Source organism: Anticarsia gemmatalis, chromosome 19 (genome assembly GCF_050436995.1).
Source record: "Anticarsia gemmatalis isolate Benzon Research Colony breed Stoneville strain chromosome 19, ilAntGemm2 primary, whole genome shotgun sequence".
Classification (NCBI taxonomy): Eukaryota; Metazoa; Arthropoda; class Insecta; order Lepidoptera; family Erebidae; genus Anticarsia; species Anticarsia gemmatalis.
The window spans coordinates 11,458,440-11,479,598 of NC_134763.1; the positions used below are offsets into that span (position 1 = coordinate 11,458,440).

A 21,159-nucleotide genomic window follows, 5' to 3' on the forward strand; every position below is an offset into this window, starting at 1 on the left:
TGTCACATACTATCAATGTGACTGTCTTGGCCACTTACACCTAAGGCCAAGACTTGATACAGAACTTTGGTCACGTAATTTCAAATAAAAACTGAATGTCTAAAATATCCCTTCAATTCTCATGGAATTTTGTCGGTCTCAAATTGATGTCAATAAAAACATAAAAAAAACTACTTTGTTTTATTCTGTATCCTTTTGTAAGTAAAACACACACGCTGTATATGTATACACTTATATTACACATCATAGTCATCTGCATATATAATAATACCTATTTACACACTTAGGTACATACACATTTAGACCTTGAAAACTACATAATACCTACTTTAAATAGCTTTTTTCAATACGAGATTCTAAACACACGTTAAATTAGCTTTTGCAGGCTGGTAACCAGGCTTTACATGAATAGCTCTGAAAATAGAAAACTTAGAAATCTATCATTGTCACTGTAGGCCATTAGAGCTATGATGAGATAATATTGTTATATATTATACTCACTTCCAGAAAACCGCCTACCCCCCTGATTAGATACACCGGAGTGGCGGATAAAAGAGCAGAGATAGACTTATTTTTGTTGAAACTTCAGACTTTAGAAGGCCTACCCAGAAAATACCAGCAGTATTTGTTAGTCAGTGATACACAGTTACACACTCTTTGCTCTCTGCCTACCCTTATGGAAAAAAAGGCGTGATATTATGTTTGTATGTAAATATTGTTGCAACTCTACTGGGTATCATGATAGAATATTATGAATGCTAAATACCAATTCAAACTACTGACAATTATAAATTTAATTATTCAGTACTTACACATACCACAACAAACTACAACAACACAGTCACGAAAAAATATCATTCATACATTTTTTAATAAAAGCTCTATTTTAAACCTTGTTAATTATACCTATAGTAGGTACCTAGCATTAATCACACATTCAATATTTAATCAGCGAGGCTTAATAAACCACAACCTTTTGAAATACCATTAAGTTTATTCCACATCTACAGACTAGAACCCTTCTTCAAAGCTAGTGGTCTTCGTAACCATGCGTACAGTAGACCCAGAGCAATGGTCGAGAAGACTGAAAAGACCAGACATCAAGGTGTCTCGCTGCAACCGGTTCGGTCAGCAGCCCGGCTACAGGTACGAGACCATCTTCCGCGAGAGCGTGGTGGACGCCGCCCAGGAGTTCTGGCGTAACTGCTCCGTGCCCGCTGTTAGGTATATTAATATGGAAGATGCTAGTACTTGTCAGAGGTAATGACTATTACTTATTATGCTGATTTTAGTCTAAATATTATAGCATTAGTATTTAAACTGTTAATCGAATAAGTAGATAAGATATTTTTTACTGTGAAATCAGTCTAGACCACGCTTCTAAGAAATAGTTCAGTATTTTCTGATGAATATGCCAAATAATATATCTGTACATAAGTATCTAAATGGTAAGGGTGGTTTATGTAAAGGTTTTCCTGGTCCTAATCAATTGATCGATAGAAGTATAGAATAGACTGTATGTAATAAGTAATTTAGTAATTATCAGACTACTAAGTACTTACTTTACTAGCCCTGCTTTAGAGTATAAAAAGCAACCTTTTTGTAAAGGTCAAAAGATCCATCGTGTAAAGCTAAGAAGATCTACTTAAGCGTATTTCAACAAGCAAAGTCTAACTTGCCCAAGTTACATTACATACACACAAATCTTCACTGTTGCAGATACCTCTACATATTCCTGTTCATCTTCACGCTATCCTCGGCAGTCTTCGTGGTGTGGTTCAACTGCCTGGTGTTCTACCTGACTCCTCCGCTGGCCATCAGTGGGCACTTGGTGCAGGACTCCATCGCCGACGTGACCTTCCCTTCAGTCGCTGTCTGCAGTAACAACGTTATCAGCAGAAATGCTCTTGATAATTATACCGACTATCTTTTCAAGTAAGGAGTGTTAACTTTTAGTAGCTACTTTGAAAATGTAATATACTTTCTTTGCTCGTTGCCTATGATGTAATAATAATGATTAGCGGAGAACGGAAAATATCTGGAACTACTAACTCTAATAGCATTTATGATCTTACTGACCGATTAGTAAAGAATATATTTACTATGTTTTGTTATCCGTCCAAAGAAGAAAGAAGGGACCAATTTCAGTTTATAAAAGCAGTAAGTTTTTCAAACTTTAATAAGAACTGTTTAATAAGAACTGTGGCAGTGATAGCCGAGTGGTTTAAGTTGGCACCTCCCACGCAAGTGGTCGCAGGTTCGAATCCGAGGCAACACACCAATGACTTTTCGAAGTTATGTGTGTATTAGAAATAATTATCACTTGCTCTAACGGTGAAGGAAAACATCGTGAGGAAACCTTGCATGCCTAAAAATTTGTTTAATACATTTATTGAGGGCATGCAAAGTCCCCAACCCGCACTTGGCCAACGTGGTGGACTCAAGGCCTAACCCCTCCCCCTCGTTCGGGAGGAGACCCTTGCCCTGCAGTGGGACAGATATGGGTTATTAAAAAAAAAAAAATGAGAACTGTTGGACATGACTTGCAACTACCTACTTAAATCTCAAAAAGACTATTTAAAATTGTTTACTTCTAACAACAAATCTAAAACTACCACATAATTTATCATCACCAAGGGGAAAGTCATAACATTACAAGTTGTAGATTTAAATATATCTTCTCCTTTTACAGCCACCCGAAAAACAAGTACCTTGTGTACAACCGTACCGAGATAGAGAAGAACCTGCTGGCGTTAGGCGCGCTGCTGATGTGGGCACATCCACCACTGAAGCTCAAGTTTGACAAGTTCCTGCAGGATGCTGACCCTTACTTCAATGTCACTGATATTATGTTCAAGGTACGATACATACGCTCATACCTTCCTTTGTTAAAATAAGTAAGGGAAGTGTTTTATCTCCAGACTATGCTGTAGAGTCCTTTGTCCAAAATCACTCTTTGTTAACTTAGATAATAACAACAAATTGGCACAACTATGAAATTACTCACTAATTCCTCGATGTAAAAAGTTTTCTTCTAAGAACAACGCCAACATCTTTACTCTACTGGTTTATTTTAGTTGAAAAATATTCTGATATTCTTGCTAAAAAGCACTTAAAGTAATCGCACAAATTTTGATCCTAAGCAAGAAATGACCAATCTGTCTTAACCACATGACAGTTAGTAATAATAATCAGTCAAAAATACAACACTTTTTCATTTATTTCCAGTTCTCCCCACCATGCACATCAGTGATAGAACGCTGCAGCTGGCGGGGGCGGCTAGTGCCGTGTGAAACTCTGTTCGCGACCAGAGTCACGCCGCTCGGCTTCTGCTGTGTCTTCAACTCGAGATACTAGTATGTCATTATATCTTGCTATGACAACCCAAAGCTTTCTTTTTAAAGTTGTGCAAGCTAACTAACAAATTATATGTTACTTTTAACTTCCGTTTTCATTCATGTTTCTTCTAAGTCTTACTTTTTGTTCATCAGCCCAGAGGACGCTCACAATGAGCCCTACGTGCTGGACCTGATCGGACAGAACTACGGACTGGGAATTGTTGTCACTGAGAATAGAGATAACTTCAAATACGTGCGACGCAACTCCTTAGGAGCAGAGGTATGAAAATTAATATAGATACTTTTTTCCCTATACCTACCTACTGTTTTTATCTCGTCTCTACGAAATAATACACCCCATGGCTTGTTTCCTTCAACGTATGGTTACATGGGTGCTAAATCTCCTCAGTCATGTCAAATACCTACAACAATTTGTTTTAATATTACTAATTACCGAATTATTTACAAAACTTAAAAACCAGATTTCCGCAACCCGTACGCAATCAATTCGAGTAAAGTTCGTTCACCTGGCTCCCGAGTCATATGATATTCGAATCAATGAAACTAAAGAGAGAAAGATCAAAGAATGCTACTACAATAAAGCCTCTCTTTCCTAGCGCCTCTGCTATTGGGCGGGCGGCGCACGCGGCGTGGCACAGCACTGTTTAATGAACAGTGCCAACAGTGCCTCGCGAACCTGGCCTTGACACGCTTACCGGGGCTGGGTGCATTCCACGCGCAAAAAAAAAACTTAAATTTGAGTTAACCTTACGCAAAAAGGACGCTTATTTAATTCAGTAGTTTTTGTTTTAGTTTTGAGTGTAATTAAATAGAGAATGTTTTATGTAATAACGGCATTTCCATGATAAGTTCTAAGTGTTAATAATTGTTCATCATTATTAGGCAGTGAGTGTTTGTATTGTTTTCTCGGTGTAGGTAAGTAAAGAAAGTAAGTTTTTGGGATTCGGCGGGAGATTTGTTACTCACAAAGGGTGCGGGTTAATATGCGACTCCGATGAGAACTGTGAAGGACTTAGACTATCCGTCGAGATGGCGATCACATTTATCACGTCAAAATTTAAGCATTGTCCATTGTTTTTCCGCCATATAAATGCCCGAAGTGATTCGTAAATGCAACAAAACCTAATTTTAATGATAGGTAAAGCATTCACCGCACGAAATATCAGTGTCGTGGGTGTCGTCACAGGATCGAGACTCGCCGGCGCCAAACTCGCGAGTTTGCCGCGCTTCGTTGCTGCTGTTGTATCAGTGTCCGCGTAAGTAATAACTTGTAGTCGTAGCGTGGGGTCACGTATGCATTAATATTTGTACAATACAAAGGCTACTGTTTTGATTTTATATATTTTTCCCGTTTGTCACACGACTATTGACCTCTAGCCCTTCCCATACGTTGAAGGAAACAAGCCATGGTACCGGCAAGATTCCTTCGATCAAAGAATATTTTGATGAATTTTTCGATTAAAGAACTTAGAATAAAAAATAATAACAAAATATTGTTCATAAATCTGCTGCCTTTTTTACTTGATAGAATTCGTAACACAATGATTTTTCACTGTTAAAAATCCTCATCTCCGTCGTACAGATGCTTGTCTTCGAGGGTTCGGAGTACCCCCTGCTGCAAGGCGGAGATGTTCGTCTGTACCCGCTGCCGCGGAACTACTCCATGTTCGTGAACGTGCGCGCTGTCACGCAGCAGTACAACCCTGATGTGCTCACCTTTAGCGAGGAGTGGGTCAGTACTCTCAATACCTACTACATCAAACATATTTCATAACTTTTTCAATTTGGACAGAATGTCATCATTACGGAACAAAGCTAATAATGTTTGTTAAGCTATTCATTAAACGATTTCTAGAATTAAATCAGCGTTGCTAGATTGAAGAATGATATAAATTATGCGATTTCTACTACTGAGGAAGAGTCTTTATAGGTAAACTCCCTTTTACAACAGGGAGTTTGTTAAGAACCTAGATGTGTAATAGCTATAATATACTCAATTAAGTGTCAACGAGCTATGCAAGCTCTTCTAAGGAAGGCTCTTGTGTTGTTGTAGCGCGGGTGCCGCACGTCGGGCTGGGCGGGCGGCGGGCAGTCGCAGTGCCTGGCGGCGTGCTGGCGCGACACGGCGGCGGCGCTGTGCGGCTGCGTGCCCTTCACGCTGCACGCCGCCGCCGACACGCGCCGCGTGTGCTCGCTGCGGGACCTCACGTGTCTTAACAAACATCGAGGTAAGTTATTACACTACTGGGATCCGAGATCTTCCAACAAGGGACCAGCCGTAGTCCATTGTGCTATCCATCAGCCAAACACGATTTGGAACATAAAAAATGTCTATAAATATGCGGTTCATGTGGACTAACAAAGTTGATGTGCAGATTTATAACCTAGTTCCTCTTATACAAGTCAAATTTTTGATACAATTAAAAAAACTAGTTTCAAATCGTTTCTGATGAAATGTCGTACCTTCTTAGCCTATAATATACCTTTTTTCTTTATATGAAAATAGATTATGATGATAGATATATGAAGATAGATCAACTTTCATAGTAATCACACCATGTATTGTAAACTTTCAGAGAAGTTCCTGTACCAGTACCCAGTGCAGTCGGTAGCGCCGGTGCTGCGGCAGGAGCTGCAGGACGGGCTGTCGTGCACGTGCCGCGTGTCGTGTCGCCGCCAGCTCTACTCCGCCGAGTTCTCCTACTCCAAGTACAGCTTCAAGCCCAGGATCTTCCGCAACTTTCTCACGTGAGTGTCAACTATAGCTGTTCCAGTATATTTATGTTAGAATCAGGATTTAGGAATTGCTGAACTGTTTAGTGTGCCAGTAACGTTTTCAAGAAACCTCATTCGATATTTCGCATGTTGCTTCGAATAATCTAGGTTATACCCCTATGCTGGTTACGAGTCTCTCGACTACACTTAAGTGGTATGAAGCCTCGAGTCCATTGCATAAAGTAGTCTACATTACGTACGAGACTGCCTTGATGCCGGCAGCAGTTTTCAAAAGCAATCTCAACTCGGTAGTCGAAGGGTCGGTAGTCTTGGCGTGTAGACTTTTTAAAATAACTGTTGTTTTAGTACATTTACAAGATAATTATAATATTATGTGGTTGCAGTGAGGGCCTAGCGCTGATCAACTCATCCACAGTCCGCATGTACTACAACGCTGAACATCATGAGCGATACACGCTGGAAGCTAATGTGCGCTGGCATGAAGTCCTGGGTATGTACCTTTTATTATTTATTAACGCGGACTTAAATGGAAAATTCTGTTAAAACTTACACGTAGTTACAAGAAATACTTAATCTTAGCGCCTTGAGTAAAATTCATTGCAAGTATTTACCTCTACACATCTAAAGCAATGCCACACACCAGGTTTGACATTCCACATTTAATTTTATGAGATCAATCGATGTTGTTCAAATAACCTCTTGCTAACTAAAGTTATTAAAATAACATTTATAAATTCATTACGTATCATAAAAAAGGATTTCACTAAAAAAAAGACTAAGCGCTCTTTAAATTCGCCAACTTCAACCTGCTCGTTTAATCTTTCGACTGTTATCAACTGAGAATGAGAACTAAAAGTAGTAATTTCTTTTCTTTCAGCAAAAATCAGCACACAATGGATCCTAGTGGGCGGCATATCATTTGTAACAGTCGTAGAGCTGGTGTACCACTGCACCATACGATTCCTTCATCACTTCATCAGGCGCCTGAACCTTGCCAACAACGTATAACCAGCGACATCTATGTGAAGTTGTTAAAAACTACAACAGTTTCTTATACTCGTGTGTAGATGGCGTTAATGTCTGTAAAATTAGGTTAAGTTTGTGTTTTAAATGTTTGTTATGGTTTATGTATTCGTTGATTTAAATGTTTAATCTGAATAGATAGAATAGTAATCTATCCTTAAATAGGAACCAAATAAAAACTGCTTTTTTAAAAAGATATGCAAAAGCTGATTATGAGATATCTTAACATTGCCCGTACTGACTTAAAGTCAGGACAGGCAATGTTCCTTGAATTAAGATTGTTTCTAAACTTTAATTAGTCTCCACTCAATTAAAAATAAGATTATTATGCACTCCTATTTAAAACCCAAAGCCGTACAATGAGTATATCACCTTACACACGCATTTTCAAAAAAACCGTTGCCATAGAATTGAACCCTGGCTTGGACAGCAAAAGCTAACATTATTGTCTTAAAATAAACCTGAATCATGCGTGTCTAGTGTCTACTCGAACTAGTATAGAATTGTCGCGTGCTAGCCTTCAGTGCAGCTATCAGTGTCGATACATCAGCGAGACGCGGGCGTGGACGCCACGTGATAACACCGTCTACTGCCAATGTGATAGCAATATAGCCTGCTCTTGGGCTCTGGGGACAACTAACATGGCCATGTTAGATTTATCGTGAATTTTTTTGACACATTTCAAATTGATTTAATTGCATTTGAACTTGTAGAGGTCTTGGTTTAGATTCCCGGGTCGGGTAAAGAGGTGCTATCTCCTATTATTATTTTAATATTTGTCAATAGTAGACTGGGATTTAGTAACCTTGATAAGTAAGTCAATAAAGAGAAATAAAATGCATCACTTCCCTTCTAGTGTGTAGTGTGTAAGTGAAGAGCGGCAACGAATTTATTAAAAAATCGCACTGGGTAAGTTGACTGAAACTTAGTCAGAATAAACCGGCCATTATAGTAGAGTAAGTATTTGATAACCTTCAAACTTGCATTAAATTTAGTGTATAGATTCTAGACTACGATTAATTAGACAATAGTAATTTATTGTTCTTAATGTTTTGTTTCGATCAAGATAATTGAACAATGCACTGAGCGTAGACAGTCTTTGTAAGAATTTGTAGAGATTTCTAATCTGCTAACTTATAAATGCGGTAGCTTGGGACGAGAAGGACTTATATGAATGTGTTTGTGTTTGAAACGAGTATTGTATTATTTATTAATCTACTATTATGGTTGAATAAATGGTTTTTAGTTGACACAAGAGTAAGAGATACAGTATAACGTAACCCAATACTGTTCCTTTGACAATAGTCTCCCTTCCTTCCTGGAATAAAATCTTGGGCTCAACATGCCGCAACGCCAAATGCGAGTTTGAGAAATTTGCGTTTCTTTAACTGATTGTATTATGTTTGTTAGAAATTCGCGGAGACAAGGTAGTAAACCAAATAAAAAAAAACAATTTAACACCGTTATTAAAACAAAATCAATAAAAGAACTAGTATAACAATAAAATAAGAACAAAGATCGCAACGATCTCGCTAAGAATTTAGCGTCGCAATAAAAATTCTTCTCAAGCTGACCTTGTGAGATGAAACCTTCTGTTATATAACACATATATCATATCTAGAGAATACTTCAAGATCTGTGTCAAGGAACCTCGCTGAGGTCAACAAACTGCCGAATGTTTGAACTTCTGACATTACATCAGTTTATCGCGTACAATGATCCATTGATATTCAAACTAATTACCCCGTGTAAAAAGTTGCAAATTAAAACAAAGCTTATGATTTGGTATCGAAACTAGTTTACAGTTTAGCTGTGAATGTAGGTGTAATAAATAAATAAACTTTCGCATTTATCATATTAGTAGGTATCTATTTGTTGAATAAACAACAACAACGGTGTCCTTCCTTTCCGTCACCCGCAGTCCTTGGCTTGATCGCCTGTTTGTATTTTTCGAATTCTACGCAGCGGCTTATTGCTATAAAGGTAGACATACGAAGTTAATTGACTGGTTCATTCACTCTCCCCCTCACTCTTCCCTGCTATGCATCCCTTATAGTACTGGGGCCAGCCTTCCTAATCTTTCTCCTCCACTTCGCTCTATCCTCGACATCGTCTGCGGAAACTTCACACTCTATTGCAATACAGTTTCCTATCTACCAGTTTCTTGTGGGAACTTCACAAATTTTAATGTCGCCATACACTTCTGAATTTGTGTATTCATGTGAATCATAAGAACAGCATTACTTAGTATAATGACATTTATATTATATCATGCTTAATGTGGATGATTTTGCAATGTTTACCTTTTGTTGAATAACTTAAAACTAAAGGTTATAGTTCTACTGCGTAGAGACTTGTATATTGAATTAGATGATGTATTATAATTCTGTTATTTGCTTTTCAAATCAGCGACGGACTTAAAGTGGGCATACGCTCTTCACGTAAGTGTTCTAGATGTCAAAACCTACATATCACACTTAAGATTTGAGCTTGTTGAAGTTAATAAATATGTATGAGGAAAGGTATGTTTTTGTTAAAGACATTTTGTTTTTCTTTTAATGAATGCAATCTTTTTGACCCTAGAGATATCTTGACCAGGATAATGGCGACGTAGATCATAGGAGAGATACAGAAATAAAAATATCCTGTAGTTTGTTGAGCCCTGTTTTGTCTTCAACCCTTATTGCATTAATGTCTTCATTCTTTTAAACTTAATATCCAAGTGCATATGTGCTATTAAGAATTTTATTAGTCCGTCGTCCAGCCTGTGCGGGAATTTAATAAATTGCACTATGCGCTACCTTCTGAATACTAAAGTATTAGGAAGAAGGAATAGTGTGTGTTTCATAAAAATATGGAACCTAGGTAGGTATATTATTACATTGCATCACTTTTACCGGTCCTTTACGATACCTATTGAAATATGTAGATACAAAAGAAAGATTCAGTCGTGACAAACCGGATAAAGAAAGCATCAAATCCCAGACCCCGTGATGTGCAGCCGTATTTCTTTGTTGAATCTTTAATTCGTGTATGGTATATGACATTCTTATTGACGGTTCGTTCCACGGTGTTCGACGATGCAACGCAATGCGATCTCTATGAAAGTAGGTAAAGGTTATGAGTTTTGAATTCATTATAATAACTTACTTTTTCAAAACGAGTTTAAAAGCATATTACAAAATACCACCACCTTGATAAATATTCGGAAAATGTGAAGAATTTGACTTATTTAATAAATTTATCATTACACAATAAATTCTTTCTGCAAAAAGAAACACATTTTACGCAAACATCTAGAATACCTAAAGATTAAACAACCCTTAGGTTACACACTGGTGAGTAGTAAATAAATTTCGAAAGGCACGTTTTTCCTTTAAAAGAGTACTTTATTCGACGAATTAATTTACCATTTTGGCAAATTCTTTATCTGTAAAATCAATGAGGTTAGAGAAATAACTTCTACTTAAAATATGCACATAGGTAGAATACTGCGTATGAATGTAAAGTCAAATCAATAAATCAGAAGTGCACAATTTTTCCCGTTACAGCATCCGTGCGGTCGGTCCATCATCTCGATAAGAGCCACAACTCATAGCTCACAGTACTGGCACATAAATCATGTATGTTTGTATGTACACTGATATATAACTTGTATTTACATAGGTACGTTGTACTATGAAGACTGATATCACTGTAGGTACAAGCAAAGGCGCCGACCGACTGGATAATTTAAACGTTATATTTTCTTTTTATATCTACAATCATAATTATATTTCAACCAATTAGCATAGAATTGTAATTAATTTTGTATCGTTAAAACTTTTTATTATAAGATTGGAGAATACTGCAGTACCTTTTGAATTTACTACGAATGGTCGCAGCTGGGGAATTAATTTTAAATACCACCTATGAGTAAAATATTTACAATAGGAATAAAAACAAATATAGCGTTGCACATTATATATATTTAACTTAACGAAAGCCGCTATTTACAAGTTACCTAAATTAAATACCCCAAAAATAATAATATAATTTACACACTAGCTAACTATGTGGATCAAAACACACGTTACCAATTTAATTTCTCATATTGTCCAATTCCCATATTGTAATCATTTTACGAAAAGTCGAATATGGGCATTTTAAATACTGAATGACATCGATTGGAACTCGAATTAAATCTGATACATGGTAGTATGTAAAAAAAAAAGAAAATCCAAAGGTTTTATTTCGAGTTCCAATAGGTATAGTTCTGCCAACTTGCATTTGGCAGTGCATGTTAAAAGCCTGGGAACTTCAAAGCTCGAAGATAATTAGTGAACGTGTGCCAGAAAGTAGTTAGTGTGTAGTGTTCGTGTGTCAGTTATGAAACAAGTTGTTTGTCGAGGGCTACGGGGTCGTTGGGGATCTCTTCTACCGCTGGTATTGGTTCTCCTGGAGCTGGTGATGCTAGTGGCTCGCCTATGATTGCTGGAATCACCTGGGGAGGACAGCGTTTGTTAGAAGGTCTGGTGATAATGATTTGAGGGAGTATTTTGTCATTTCAGTTGTTGTTGTTGTAATAAATGGATTGTTAAAGATTTCCGTTTATGTGTACCGGTTTTATCTAAGGCGTTTTGGTCTACCTCTTCATTAGTTAACCCTGTCTGATCATGTCATGTCATGATCTGTCATCCTAATAAAGTAAGAGGTTACTGAATAGCCCGTCTTTAATACCAAATACTTACCTTAATTTACAATAATCTAAACATTCAACCCAAAAAACTAGAATCACAAATTAAGTGAAAAACGCACCTACTTCGCATTAATTACCTGTTGTCCAAGCATGACGAGGATCTGGGCGACTTTCTTGATGGTCTCGAGGTCTGGCGGGCCGGGGAGCTGCAGCCGAGAGTCCTGCGTCAGACGTGATGGGTGAGCCGCGAGACGCGAGGTCAGGTCTGATACCAGGGTTAAGGGGAGACCTTCTGGTTGGTACGCCTGTGGAGAAAAAGAGTATTGGTTTTGGAATAAGTAGCAAAAAAATGTAAACGAGCGGGTATATTATGTTTTTCTATAAAATTTTGCGGAGCCTGTGTACAGGTGTTCCTAGCTTTCAAAGAAAATCGATCAGTAAGTTTAATGAACCTTTGGCACAGACTCCAGATATTTCCGGCCGTTAACATGAAGGGTTAAAACAGTCGTGTTTGTCAAAGAGGTAAACTTAAGTAATTTGTTTTTTTTTCCATAAATATTGTCCACAAGCCAAAATTATTAACATAGAGGGCCATAATGTAGAAAAAAAATCTTAAGGTCTTCTAGCTAAGCGATATACACCGAGAGGCAATGAATCCCGATGTAAGCAGTAACTATTGCGTACCACGGGGTTGCCCCAAGCTTGTCCCACAACTAGCCCGGCGATGAGCCAACAGAGCACTGTCCTAGACACCATGGCGACTGCACTGACTCCATGCACTGTCCTCACATCGTCTTATACCCATCCTCCATCGTAACCCTGCACACAATGGAATACTACTCAAATTGTACAATTGCACCTGATTGTCGCAAATTGTTCGGTTTTTCTAACAGTTTATGTTATTTATATGATAAGCGAAGGGTATGTTAATTTGATTGAGTTCAGCAATTTTCAGTTTTGTACCTTAAGTTAACGGGTTTTTCCACAAATGCTCTAAAACTCTAAGTTAGTAACATATTCCCTTCTCTAAATAGTTAAACTTTAGTAGGTAAATCAAATCAACGAAATTTCGCAATAAAGCTATGCTATCCCAACTAGCACACAAGCGCTATAACAAGCTGCACAATGGCCGGTTAAAGGATTTTTATAACGCCTTAGGCTCCTTAGTAAGAAGTATAGTGGTTCTATAAGCGGCTACAGATCTCTTGTAGCGTCAAATAGGCCCATACTGTCCAGCTTATAGCTCGACATTGGGTCTACAGTGGTCGTAAATAGTAATTATAATAGTAAGTAGTATAGTAGTTATACAGGAGCGCTAAAATAAGATGAAGGTGGTATAATCGCGCTACAAGAGCTTTTTCGCAGCTTCGTGGCGCTTACCAGCTGTTGTACAGAGGTGTTTAGCGCCACGAGCGTTCGAAAAAGCTCTTGCAGCGCGATTATACCACCTTTACCTTATTTTAGCGCTACTGTGTAACGGTTATAAATGCTAACGCTCTAAATTAGTAATATGGTCGGTTTATTATGGTGTAAACTAAATATATTTTTTTAAAATGAATCATCAGTGACAAATGAGGAGACATTTTATTTTTACGGATTGGATTATTAAAATAACAAGTAGTCTATCGCTTTTATTTCTTTGTGTACGTGATATGAAAGTGCGAGTTCCAGTTTGCTGTCAATATATATGTATATTATCGTCAATATTTTCATGCGCCCTCAAAATATTCAGTTTTAAATGCAAAAATTATATAGATATGTGGATTTGGAAATTGTATTTTGAACATAAATAAGACTTTGAGGGTTACAGATAATTTAATTAGGGTTATAGGTAATAAAAAATGATTTTAATTATGTTAACGTTACCAGGCTATAGATTTATATGATCTTCAAAAGATCGTAATAACCTCAAAAAATATGTTTACCAAATGCTATAATGGCGTCTCGATCAAGCAGCTCTCAGAGTTGGTTACATCTGCTCTAGCGCCTTAAGCTGTACAAAGGCTCTAGTATTTGCTGTTGTAGACCTCAAGGTTCTGCAGTTGTGGCATAGGAGTGCTTCAATATAATTGTTTTGGTCGCACACCAGCATTTTACTCGTACTTTTAGGGGTCAGTCGTTGAATATTAAAATAGTTTGAAAATCATTTTTTTTTATTTGTTTTATTTATTTTATTTATTTTATTTATTTTATTTATTTTATTTATTTTATTTATTTTATTTATTTTATTTATTTTATTTATTTTATTTATTTTATTTATTTTATTTATTTTATTTATTTTATTTATTTTATTTATTTTATTTATTTTATTTATTTTATTTATTTTATTTATTTTATTTATTTTATTCTTTAAAAACAGTTGACAGACTGAACCACCACTGCACCTATGTAAATATATTATGATAATAATTTTAAGCTTTAGTATAAAGGTATATTACTCGGTTATAGCGCTTTAGGTGCTTAACATAATTCTGTAATCCCCATGGCTGTAAAAATGTTTCGAATGATACCTTATACATCTATTTGCCGTACAGAAGCCATATAAATATCTGATAAAACGATGCAACTCTTTTATAGATGAGTAATACACTAGCCCTAAAAAAATCTGTTATAGAACCTAAGGCATTACAAAAAGCTTATTTACGCTCTTGAGCGCTATAAGCGCAACGCATAACTCCGTTTAAACTCCTTTATCTCCTAAAGTCCCCTTATACAGTTAACGGTGTTATAGAAGATTCCATTAACTCAGTTATACTTCCCTAGGCTGTCTAGCGATGCAATTACATGCTCTTATATCACTATAAGTCATTAGTTTCCTACTAAACGGCTACTGTCCCGCCTAGCTGTTAAAGGGTTTTTTAAATAGCTAGTATACAACTTATAGAGAATTGTACAGCATTTGAACGACTCTTATGCAACTATCAGGCTGTATAACGACTGTATAAGCAGCTTGTGTGCTAGTTGGGATGCCTCCACCATGAGAGATCTTGACCAAACCACATTGGCCTCCAGTCTGCCCTACAAGTTTACTTAATAAAACATTAAAATTCCTCACAAAACACACAATCGCAAAACACTGGGACCTTCCATTCACAATAACATCAATGGATTAGCGTCGGCTTATAACGGTACGAGTCACGAACACATCTCACTGAGTATTATAAAGCAATTGAGCTATGTTTGTTGGCGATCCTTTAAATGTCAGTGTCTTATTATTTTAGATTAGATCCTTGTGATTTTTATCAAAATATTTTCTCATAAGGTTTAGTAAGTTTCTGAAGCTCTGAGCTAAATATGATTACCTATATTGCATATTGTTTCCCGTTGAGTGACCCGATACATGAATTCGAACACGAGTGGCATGGAACAGAAATTTCTGGCGTTAATAGAAAAAGTCTTATGCCTTGAAGTGACTGAAATGCTATCATAATTGTCGAATTAAATGACAATAAGATTACAAAAAAAACAACCATTTTGAAAACTTTCTGAAGAGAAAACTAACGTCAACGTAAAAAAAAATTTCAAATCAACAAACAGTCAGACAAACCGTTACAATTATAACTAGTATTTCTATTGTAGGCAATAACTTCATAGGCTATACAGCATGGCGGTCAAGAGCCGCTCGTTTCCTTGAACAACCGATCATCAAATATATCGTGAACCTTTTAATTGCACACCACTACCGCCGAAAGGTTACACATTAGAATAACATGGTATTAGCATACGGTTATATTGTGTGTGGAGATCAAGCTTTGCAACAATTCGCAACATTAAAGATACCGCAAAACGAAACGGGAAATTTTGTGAAAACATTTTTACTTGGTAAAAATATTTATATTTTAACATACAAGTGGTTGATTGAGGAATAAATCTTAAAACGGTTTATCTTTCTCTATGAGAACTAATTTTAGTATTTAGTTGACCCTCTGGCCTTTTCTGAGTAATAAATGAAATTTAGAGTAAAAAATACAAGGAAGGTAGATATAATTCAAGCAAGAATTACGTGACTTTCGTCCTAATTTGTATAATCTTTATACAAAAATTTACCAACTATTATAGAATTTTATCTTATTTTTTTCTAAGCTTGTTCTCGGTATAAAATTAGTAAACTATGCCTAAGGTTGTATAAAATATCGTGTATGATATAACAGGTTGTGCGCCGGAAGTAGGCTGTATTCAACGGAAGTGGCAATGACGTTGGATGATGCCAAGAGCACGACATTACACCGTAACGGGGACGTGACGATATTATAGACCTACTTGTTTATCAAAATATTGTTGAAAATTTGATCGTTTGGATAGAGGTGAGATTTATTAAGGAGATTATTATTATTTATTACCGAATGGTTAAAAAAATACTTTATAATTTAAACGTGATAATAATATTTGTATATAAAGTGGAAATTTGTTCCACTTTATATACAAATATTATTATTATGTTTCTTTTACTACAATCTTTATAGATAATATAAAATTAAGGTATATATTTAAAAAATAAAATTTCAAAAATATCATTATATCCACCAGAATATATTATTTATATTCGAATTTTTAAATATAAAAAAATATTTAGGTATAGCCTAAAAATTATTAAAAAAATATATAATTTATAAAAAAAATATAGTTACCTACGCCAGTATATTTTATTATTCGAATAAATTAAATCAAAATCGAAAAAAAAACATTTATTAAGGCATCTATTTATAGGAACACAATAAGAAAAATTCCTTTTCCTGGCAACTTTTTTTTTCCGGGCGGCGGCGGCGCACGCGACGCTTCCGCCCTGTTTAATGCACTTTGACCTATCCCGTCAGTGCCTCCCGAACCTGTGCCCTTGACATACTTACCGGCACTTTCCGCGCGCCAATAATTAAAATTTAATAGTAAATCTTTCGCAATTAAGTCGCGTATTTATGGTTTTTGTTTTAGTTTTGAGTGTAATTAAATAGTAAAAGTTAATGTTTTGTGAAATATGGAAGTTTCAATGGCAGTGTTTACCTAGTGCATCTAGGACGCCATAGTGTTGTTGATGGTTTATCATTTATCTATCATTATTAATTAGGTAGATCGTGAGTGTTTCTGTTGTTTTCCCAGTGCCCTTATTCACATCACACCGCATAAGTTCTTGGGATTCGGTGTGAGATTTTCTATTAACAAGGGTAGGTACCTACCTACCCACGCGTTGATATGCAACATCGATTAAAATTTGCTTTCGTTAGATGGTGATCGTACTTAGTAGGTACGTCATCATTTAAATATTGGGCATTGCTTCTTCAAGATAAGTGCTAGAAGTGATATGTGATTGGTGATTAGTGATTATTAATAGGTAACGCGCGGAAGTGATAATAAATCGTAAGTGGGTAGGTAGTGCATTCGCCGCAAAAAGTGTTAGTGGCGTCACAGGATCGAGACACGCCGCCGCGGCGCCGAGCTCGCGAGTTCGACGTGCCCCGCTGGTGCTGCCTGCTGTTCCAGTTGGGTAAGTTATAATTTGTAGTCATGATGGGATGATACCTACGTATTAATGAGTTTTTGTACAGACTGCTACTGTTTTGATAATATTATTTTACAATTTATTATGCGTAACCTTTTAACTTTTTGAATTAGGAACGACCTACGTTATTTCTCTGATTGTCACGTGACCATTGACCTCAAGCCATACCGATTATCCAATAACAAAAACAAGCCATGGTAGCGGCTCGTTGTATCATGAAAGCGTATGTGTATGTCCGTCTGGTAGGTAGTAACGCTTTCAAAGCCTAACCATTGAAGCGATTTTAATTAAATTTATCATGGAGGTAGTTGCATACCTGGTGAAACACAGGCTACCTACCTACTCATTTTTTTCTTTATCACTAAAGGAATCGGAGCTACCTTGTTTGAGTAGTTTCGGATATATGAGTAGGTAGGTACCTACCTACTAGTACCTACCTAAATATAATACGTTGTCAATAAAACTAAGTAGTAATTCAGGTAGGTATATTCAATACAGGACTTATAATAGGTATTTACAATCATGTTTTGAGTTATACTTGTCGATTATTTGAGTGTTTTTTTTAACGCAAATATTTAACACGTAAAATAGGGTCACAAGAAAATCGAACGAATCATATTTATATCATTAGTTAATACCTACCTACCTAGATAAAGAATAGGTCCTGTATAAAAGTTTTGAGGTACCTACCTATTTCTCAACCAGTATATGAACCCAGCACACACGGCCTATGGATAAGTATTGGATATACCTAGGTAGGTAGGTACCTACTGTCAGATAGAAAGTGTCAGTAAAAATGTATGAACAAAATTTGGCAATATTTGGGTTCATAAGGTTACCAATACTTATTCCGAACTGATGACTCTGGCCAATGACCATAAAATGTTATTGGTAAGGCATCGTAGTATTTTCAGTATCACAGTTAATTGCTATTTATCATGTCGTTACATAACTAAATACCTATAATTATGTCTGGTACCACACGCTATTGATTTAAATATAATTGTTGTATTTAGCGGCGGGTGTAATTTACTTTCAATTACACGGATAACGAATAATGATTGCTATCAAGTCAACATTGTAATAGTAATAAATAATATGTTTGTGCCGCACGATATTATTAGCATTGATGATTTCATGTCTTTTGACCGATATTCGGCAATGAACAGCCAGTTACGTTGACACTACCTAAGTGTTATTTTCGTTAGTTTAGTTAGTCATTGTTTTGGGCTGATTGGGCAACATGGATCCTGCGTTACCCTGGGTATCCAAGGCGAGCCGTGGGGCTGGGCCTCCCATACTCACTCGAAATTTTATCACAGAATTTGACGTCGCAAAGTCAGAATAATAATTAGATATGTACCTACGTACCTAAATAACACGATGTGATGTGTCATTCATTAACATGACAGAAGAAGCTACTTTGATTATAATGTCTAAATGTGTGCCTATAAACTTGAGGAACAGTAGGTATGTCGCCAATATCAGTGAGTGATCATCTGCAAGACTTCATGTGCCTTTCTAGTCACTGAAGTCTGCTTTCAACCTCAACTGCTATCTTCTATAAAATATGCATGACCACAGAGTAGGTAGGTACAATATAAGAATAGGTACCTATTTATAAAGACAATTATGTATGTTTTAACCCTTTTCCGTGGCGTTTTAATTCATTATTCGCGAATCATCTATTGTATCTGTAACCGGTATTTAATTATTCCATAGCTATTAAATTATTTACCGTAAAGAAACCTGTTTGGAGCAAAATATTTTGTTTACCCATAAATCTGAGAAAACATCTACATCGCATCGTTTTTGTTACAGCAGGAATTTCTTTTTAAGATGTTTAAAATGTCTGAGCGGGGATAATTTAAATGTTTGGCTGGGAATGTGACCCCCTTCTACCTGGTTTAGGGGGTAATGGGGAGGGATGAGTGCGTGCCGGGCATGCCGGAGCTGCGTGCCGGAGTGACGAGCCGTTTGCAAGCGACACGGCATGGCGGCACGACCGACCGCAGCGTGACGTGATCATTATAACATTATACCTACCTAAGTGCGGCATTCTATTATGAGATAAACAAAGGTTTAATAGCTATTACAGAAGTGGATCGCTGTTCCGTTTTTGTTGTAGTTATTACCTCACTTGATACTCTATGCCGTTATCTAAGCTCTATGTGATAACTATCGGCGTCCGTAGGAAAATTCTTAATTAGTGAGAAGTGATAGTAGACCAAAGAAGAAGTACGTGGACTAAGAATCTAAATGGCATAGTAAAAGTGTTTTGGTAAAAAATATTAATTTGGAATATTAGAATTTGGTCAAAGATGTAGGTAAATTTATGTAGGTTTAAGTTATAAATTATCTTGTTTGACCGTGAAAGTATACATAACTTAGATATTTGTCATACATAGAAAGCATGTAAAGCCCGTTTGTTTTTCCAACGACTACAAAAATCGAATGTCTAAGATACTTGTTTAATTATTTATCTCGAAAAAATATACCGAATTAATTAGGCTCGAGAGACATGTTGTTATCAATATTGTCAATCTCAATAATTACTGCTTCAGTTAATACTTGTTATTTTTTTCTTTATCTTATTAACCGATCAACACTATAATGGTATGTTAACGATTTCAACTGATAAACAGACATAAATTGTGACAATCTTTCCTTGTCAGGTTTTGCACCTTAGCCGGACGAAATAATATCGTTAAATACTGAATAGCTGCATAAATATATTTTTGGTTACATTTTAATCTTGTCGCTGTGTAATACGTAGCTGAAATTATTGATATCGCTTTTTACATGTTTATGTCAGTATCTTCAGTCTTTGAGTGTGGTATAAAATAGACTTGTCTTCCATCAACATTACCATGTCGGCAAACTTTCATGCCAATCGGTTCGTTATCAATAATGGAATACAAACAGTTCCATATTTATGGATTTGTATTCTTATAGGCAGACAATTTTGGTATTCAATTCAACTGTATAGTTATTTGGACATCGCTAGTAAACCCGAGATAAAGAATCGAGAATGAAGAGAGTAGAAGATATTATATTAATTATTTGAATCTTTGCATGTAAAATCTACTGAAAAACCTCTGCTACAATACATTTTTATCAAAGCTATTTAAATTTTTCAGTTGTAACATAACTGCTAATGTGGTTTTTGTCCTTAGCGTTTGTAACCGCAGTGTTGTCGGCTGAAAGGTCGCATACTGTCACGAACAAGCCCAAGCCCTCGGCCGGCTATTACCTGACGTGTGTACACACGAACATCGCATTGTTTGTATTACATGCTTTAAGTGATTTAGCAGTAAATAATTTCATGTAAATTATTACTATGATGCATGCTGATTCGTAATGTAGGGCTTTTGCTACATATGTCGGGCACGTTTCAGAGAAGATCGTGGAAGAAGAAGAAGTAGTGTTAAGGATTGAGAAAGAAATGCTCGGATGGTGTGATTATGTAGAGAGAATAAATTAATGTAGGATCACGGATAAAATTTACTGCGCGGGATATAAATCGACAGCCGGGAGGGGACGCCCTAGAAATATATCCCGGTTCGAATTAGAGACCTCAAGATCGGCAGTCACTGAATAGTGCGCACAGACTACAGAAATTCTATTTTGTGTCAAAAATGATTATTGCGAAGGTTACAACACAATGTAGTTTTTCACAATAGATGAACTAAACTGAAAAATACACAAACTTTTTGCGCAATATAAAGTTGACAACCTTGCTATAATTTACGAGTTTGATGTCAACAATTCACAAATATTTTTGTACCAGTGGACTTAAACGTGGTTCTGTCCGATCTCGTAGATCGATCGTAACAACGACTGTCAGCTGTATAACATAGAAAACAGTA

General features: G+C 36.4%; 2 protein-coding genes across 2 annotated transcripts; one reads left to right on the forward strand and one right to left on the reverse strand.

Annotated features, from left to right (window-relative positions):
- Positions 1-1,378: 1,378 nt before the first annotated feature.
- LOC142981344 (sodium channel protein Nach-like) lies at positions 1,379-9,569 on the forward strand. Its single transcript, XM_076127206.1, has 9 exons — positions 1,379-1,935; positions 2,693-2,858; positions 3,229-3,356; positions 3,492-3,618; positions 4,942-5,091; positions 5,413-5,587; positions 5,936-6,107; positions 6,479-6,585; positions 6,973-9,569. The coding sequence occupies exons 2-9, from the start codon at positions 2,769-2,771 to the stop codon at positions 7,101-7,103; spliced, it is 1,080 nt and encodes a 359-aa protein (XP_075983321.1). The 5' UTR covers positions 1,379-1,935; positions 2,693-2,768; the 3' UTR covers positions 7,104-9,569.
- Positions 9,570-11,068: 1,499 nt separating this feature from the next.
- On the reverse strand, positions 11,069-12,586 carry LOC142981164 (uncharacterized). The gene is made up of 3 exons (XM_076126871.1): positions 12,481-12,586; positions 11,934-12,101; positions 11,069-11,601 (listed from the first exon to the last, which is right to left on the reverse strand). Exons 1-3 carry the CDS (start codon positions 12,550-12,552, stop codon positions 11,485-11,487), a joined length of 357 nt encoding a protein of 118 aa, XP_075982986.1. The 5' UTR covers positions 12,553-12,586; the 3' UTR covers positions 11,069-11,484.
- Positions 12,587-21,159: the final 8,573 nt, after the last annotated feature.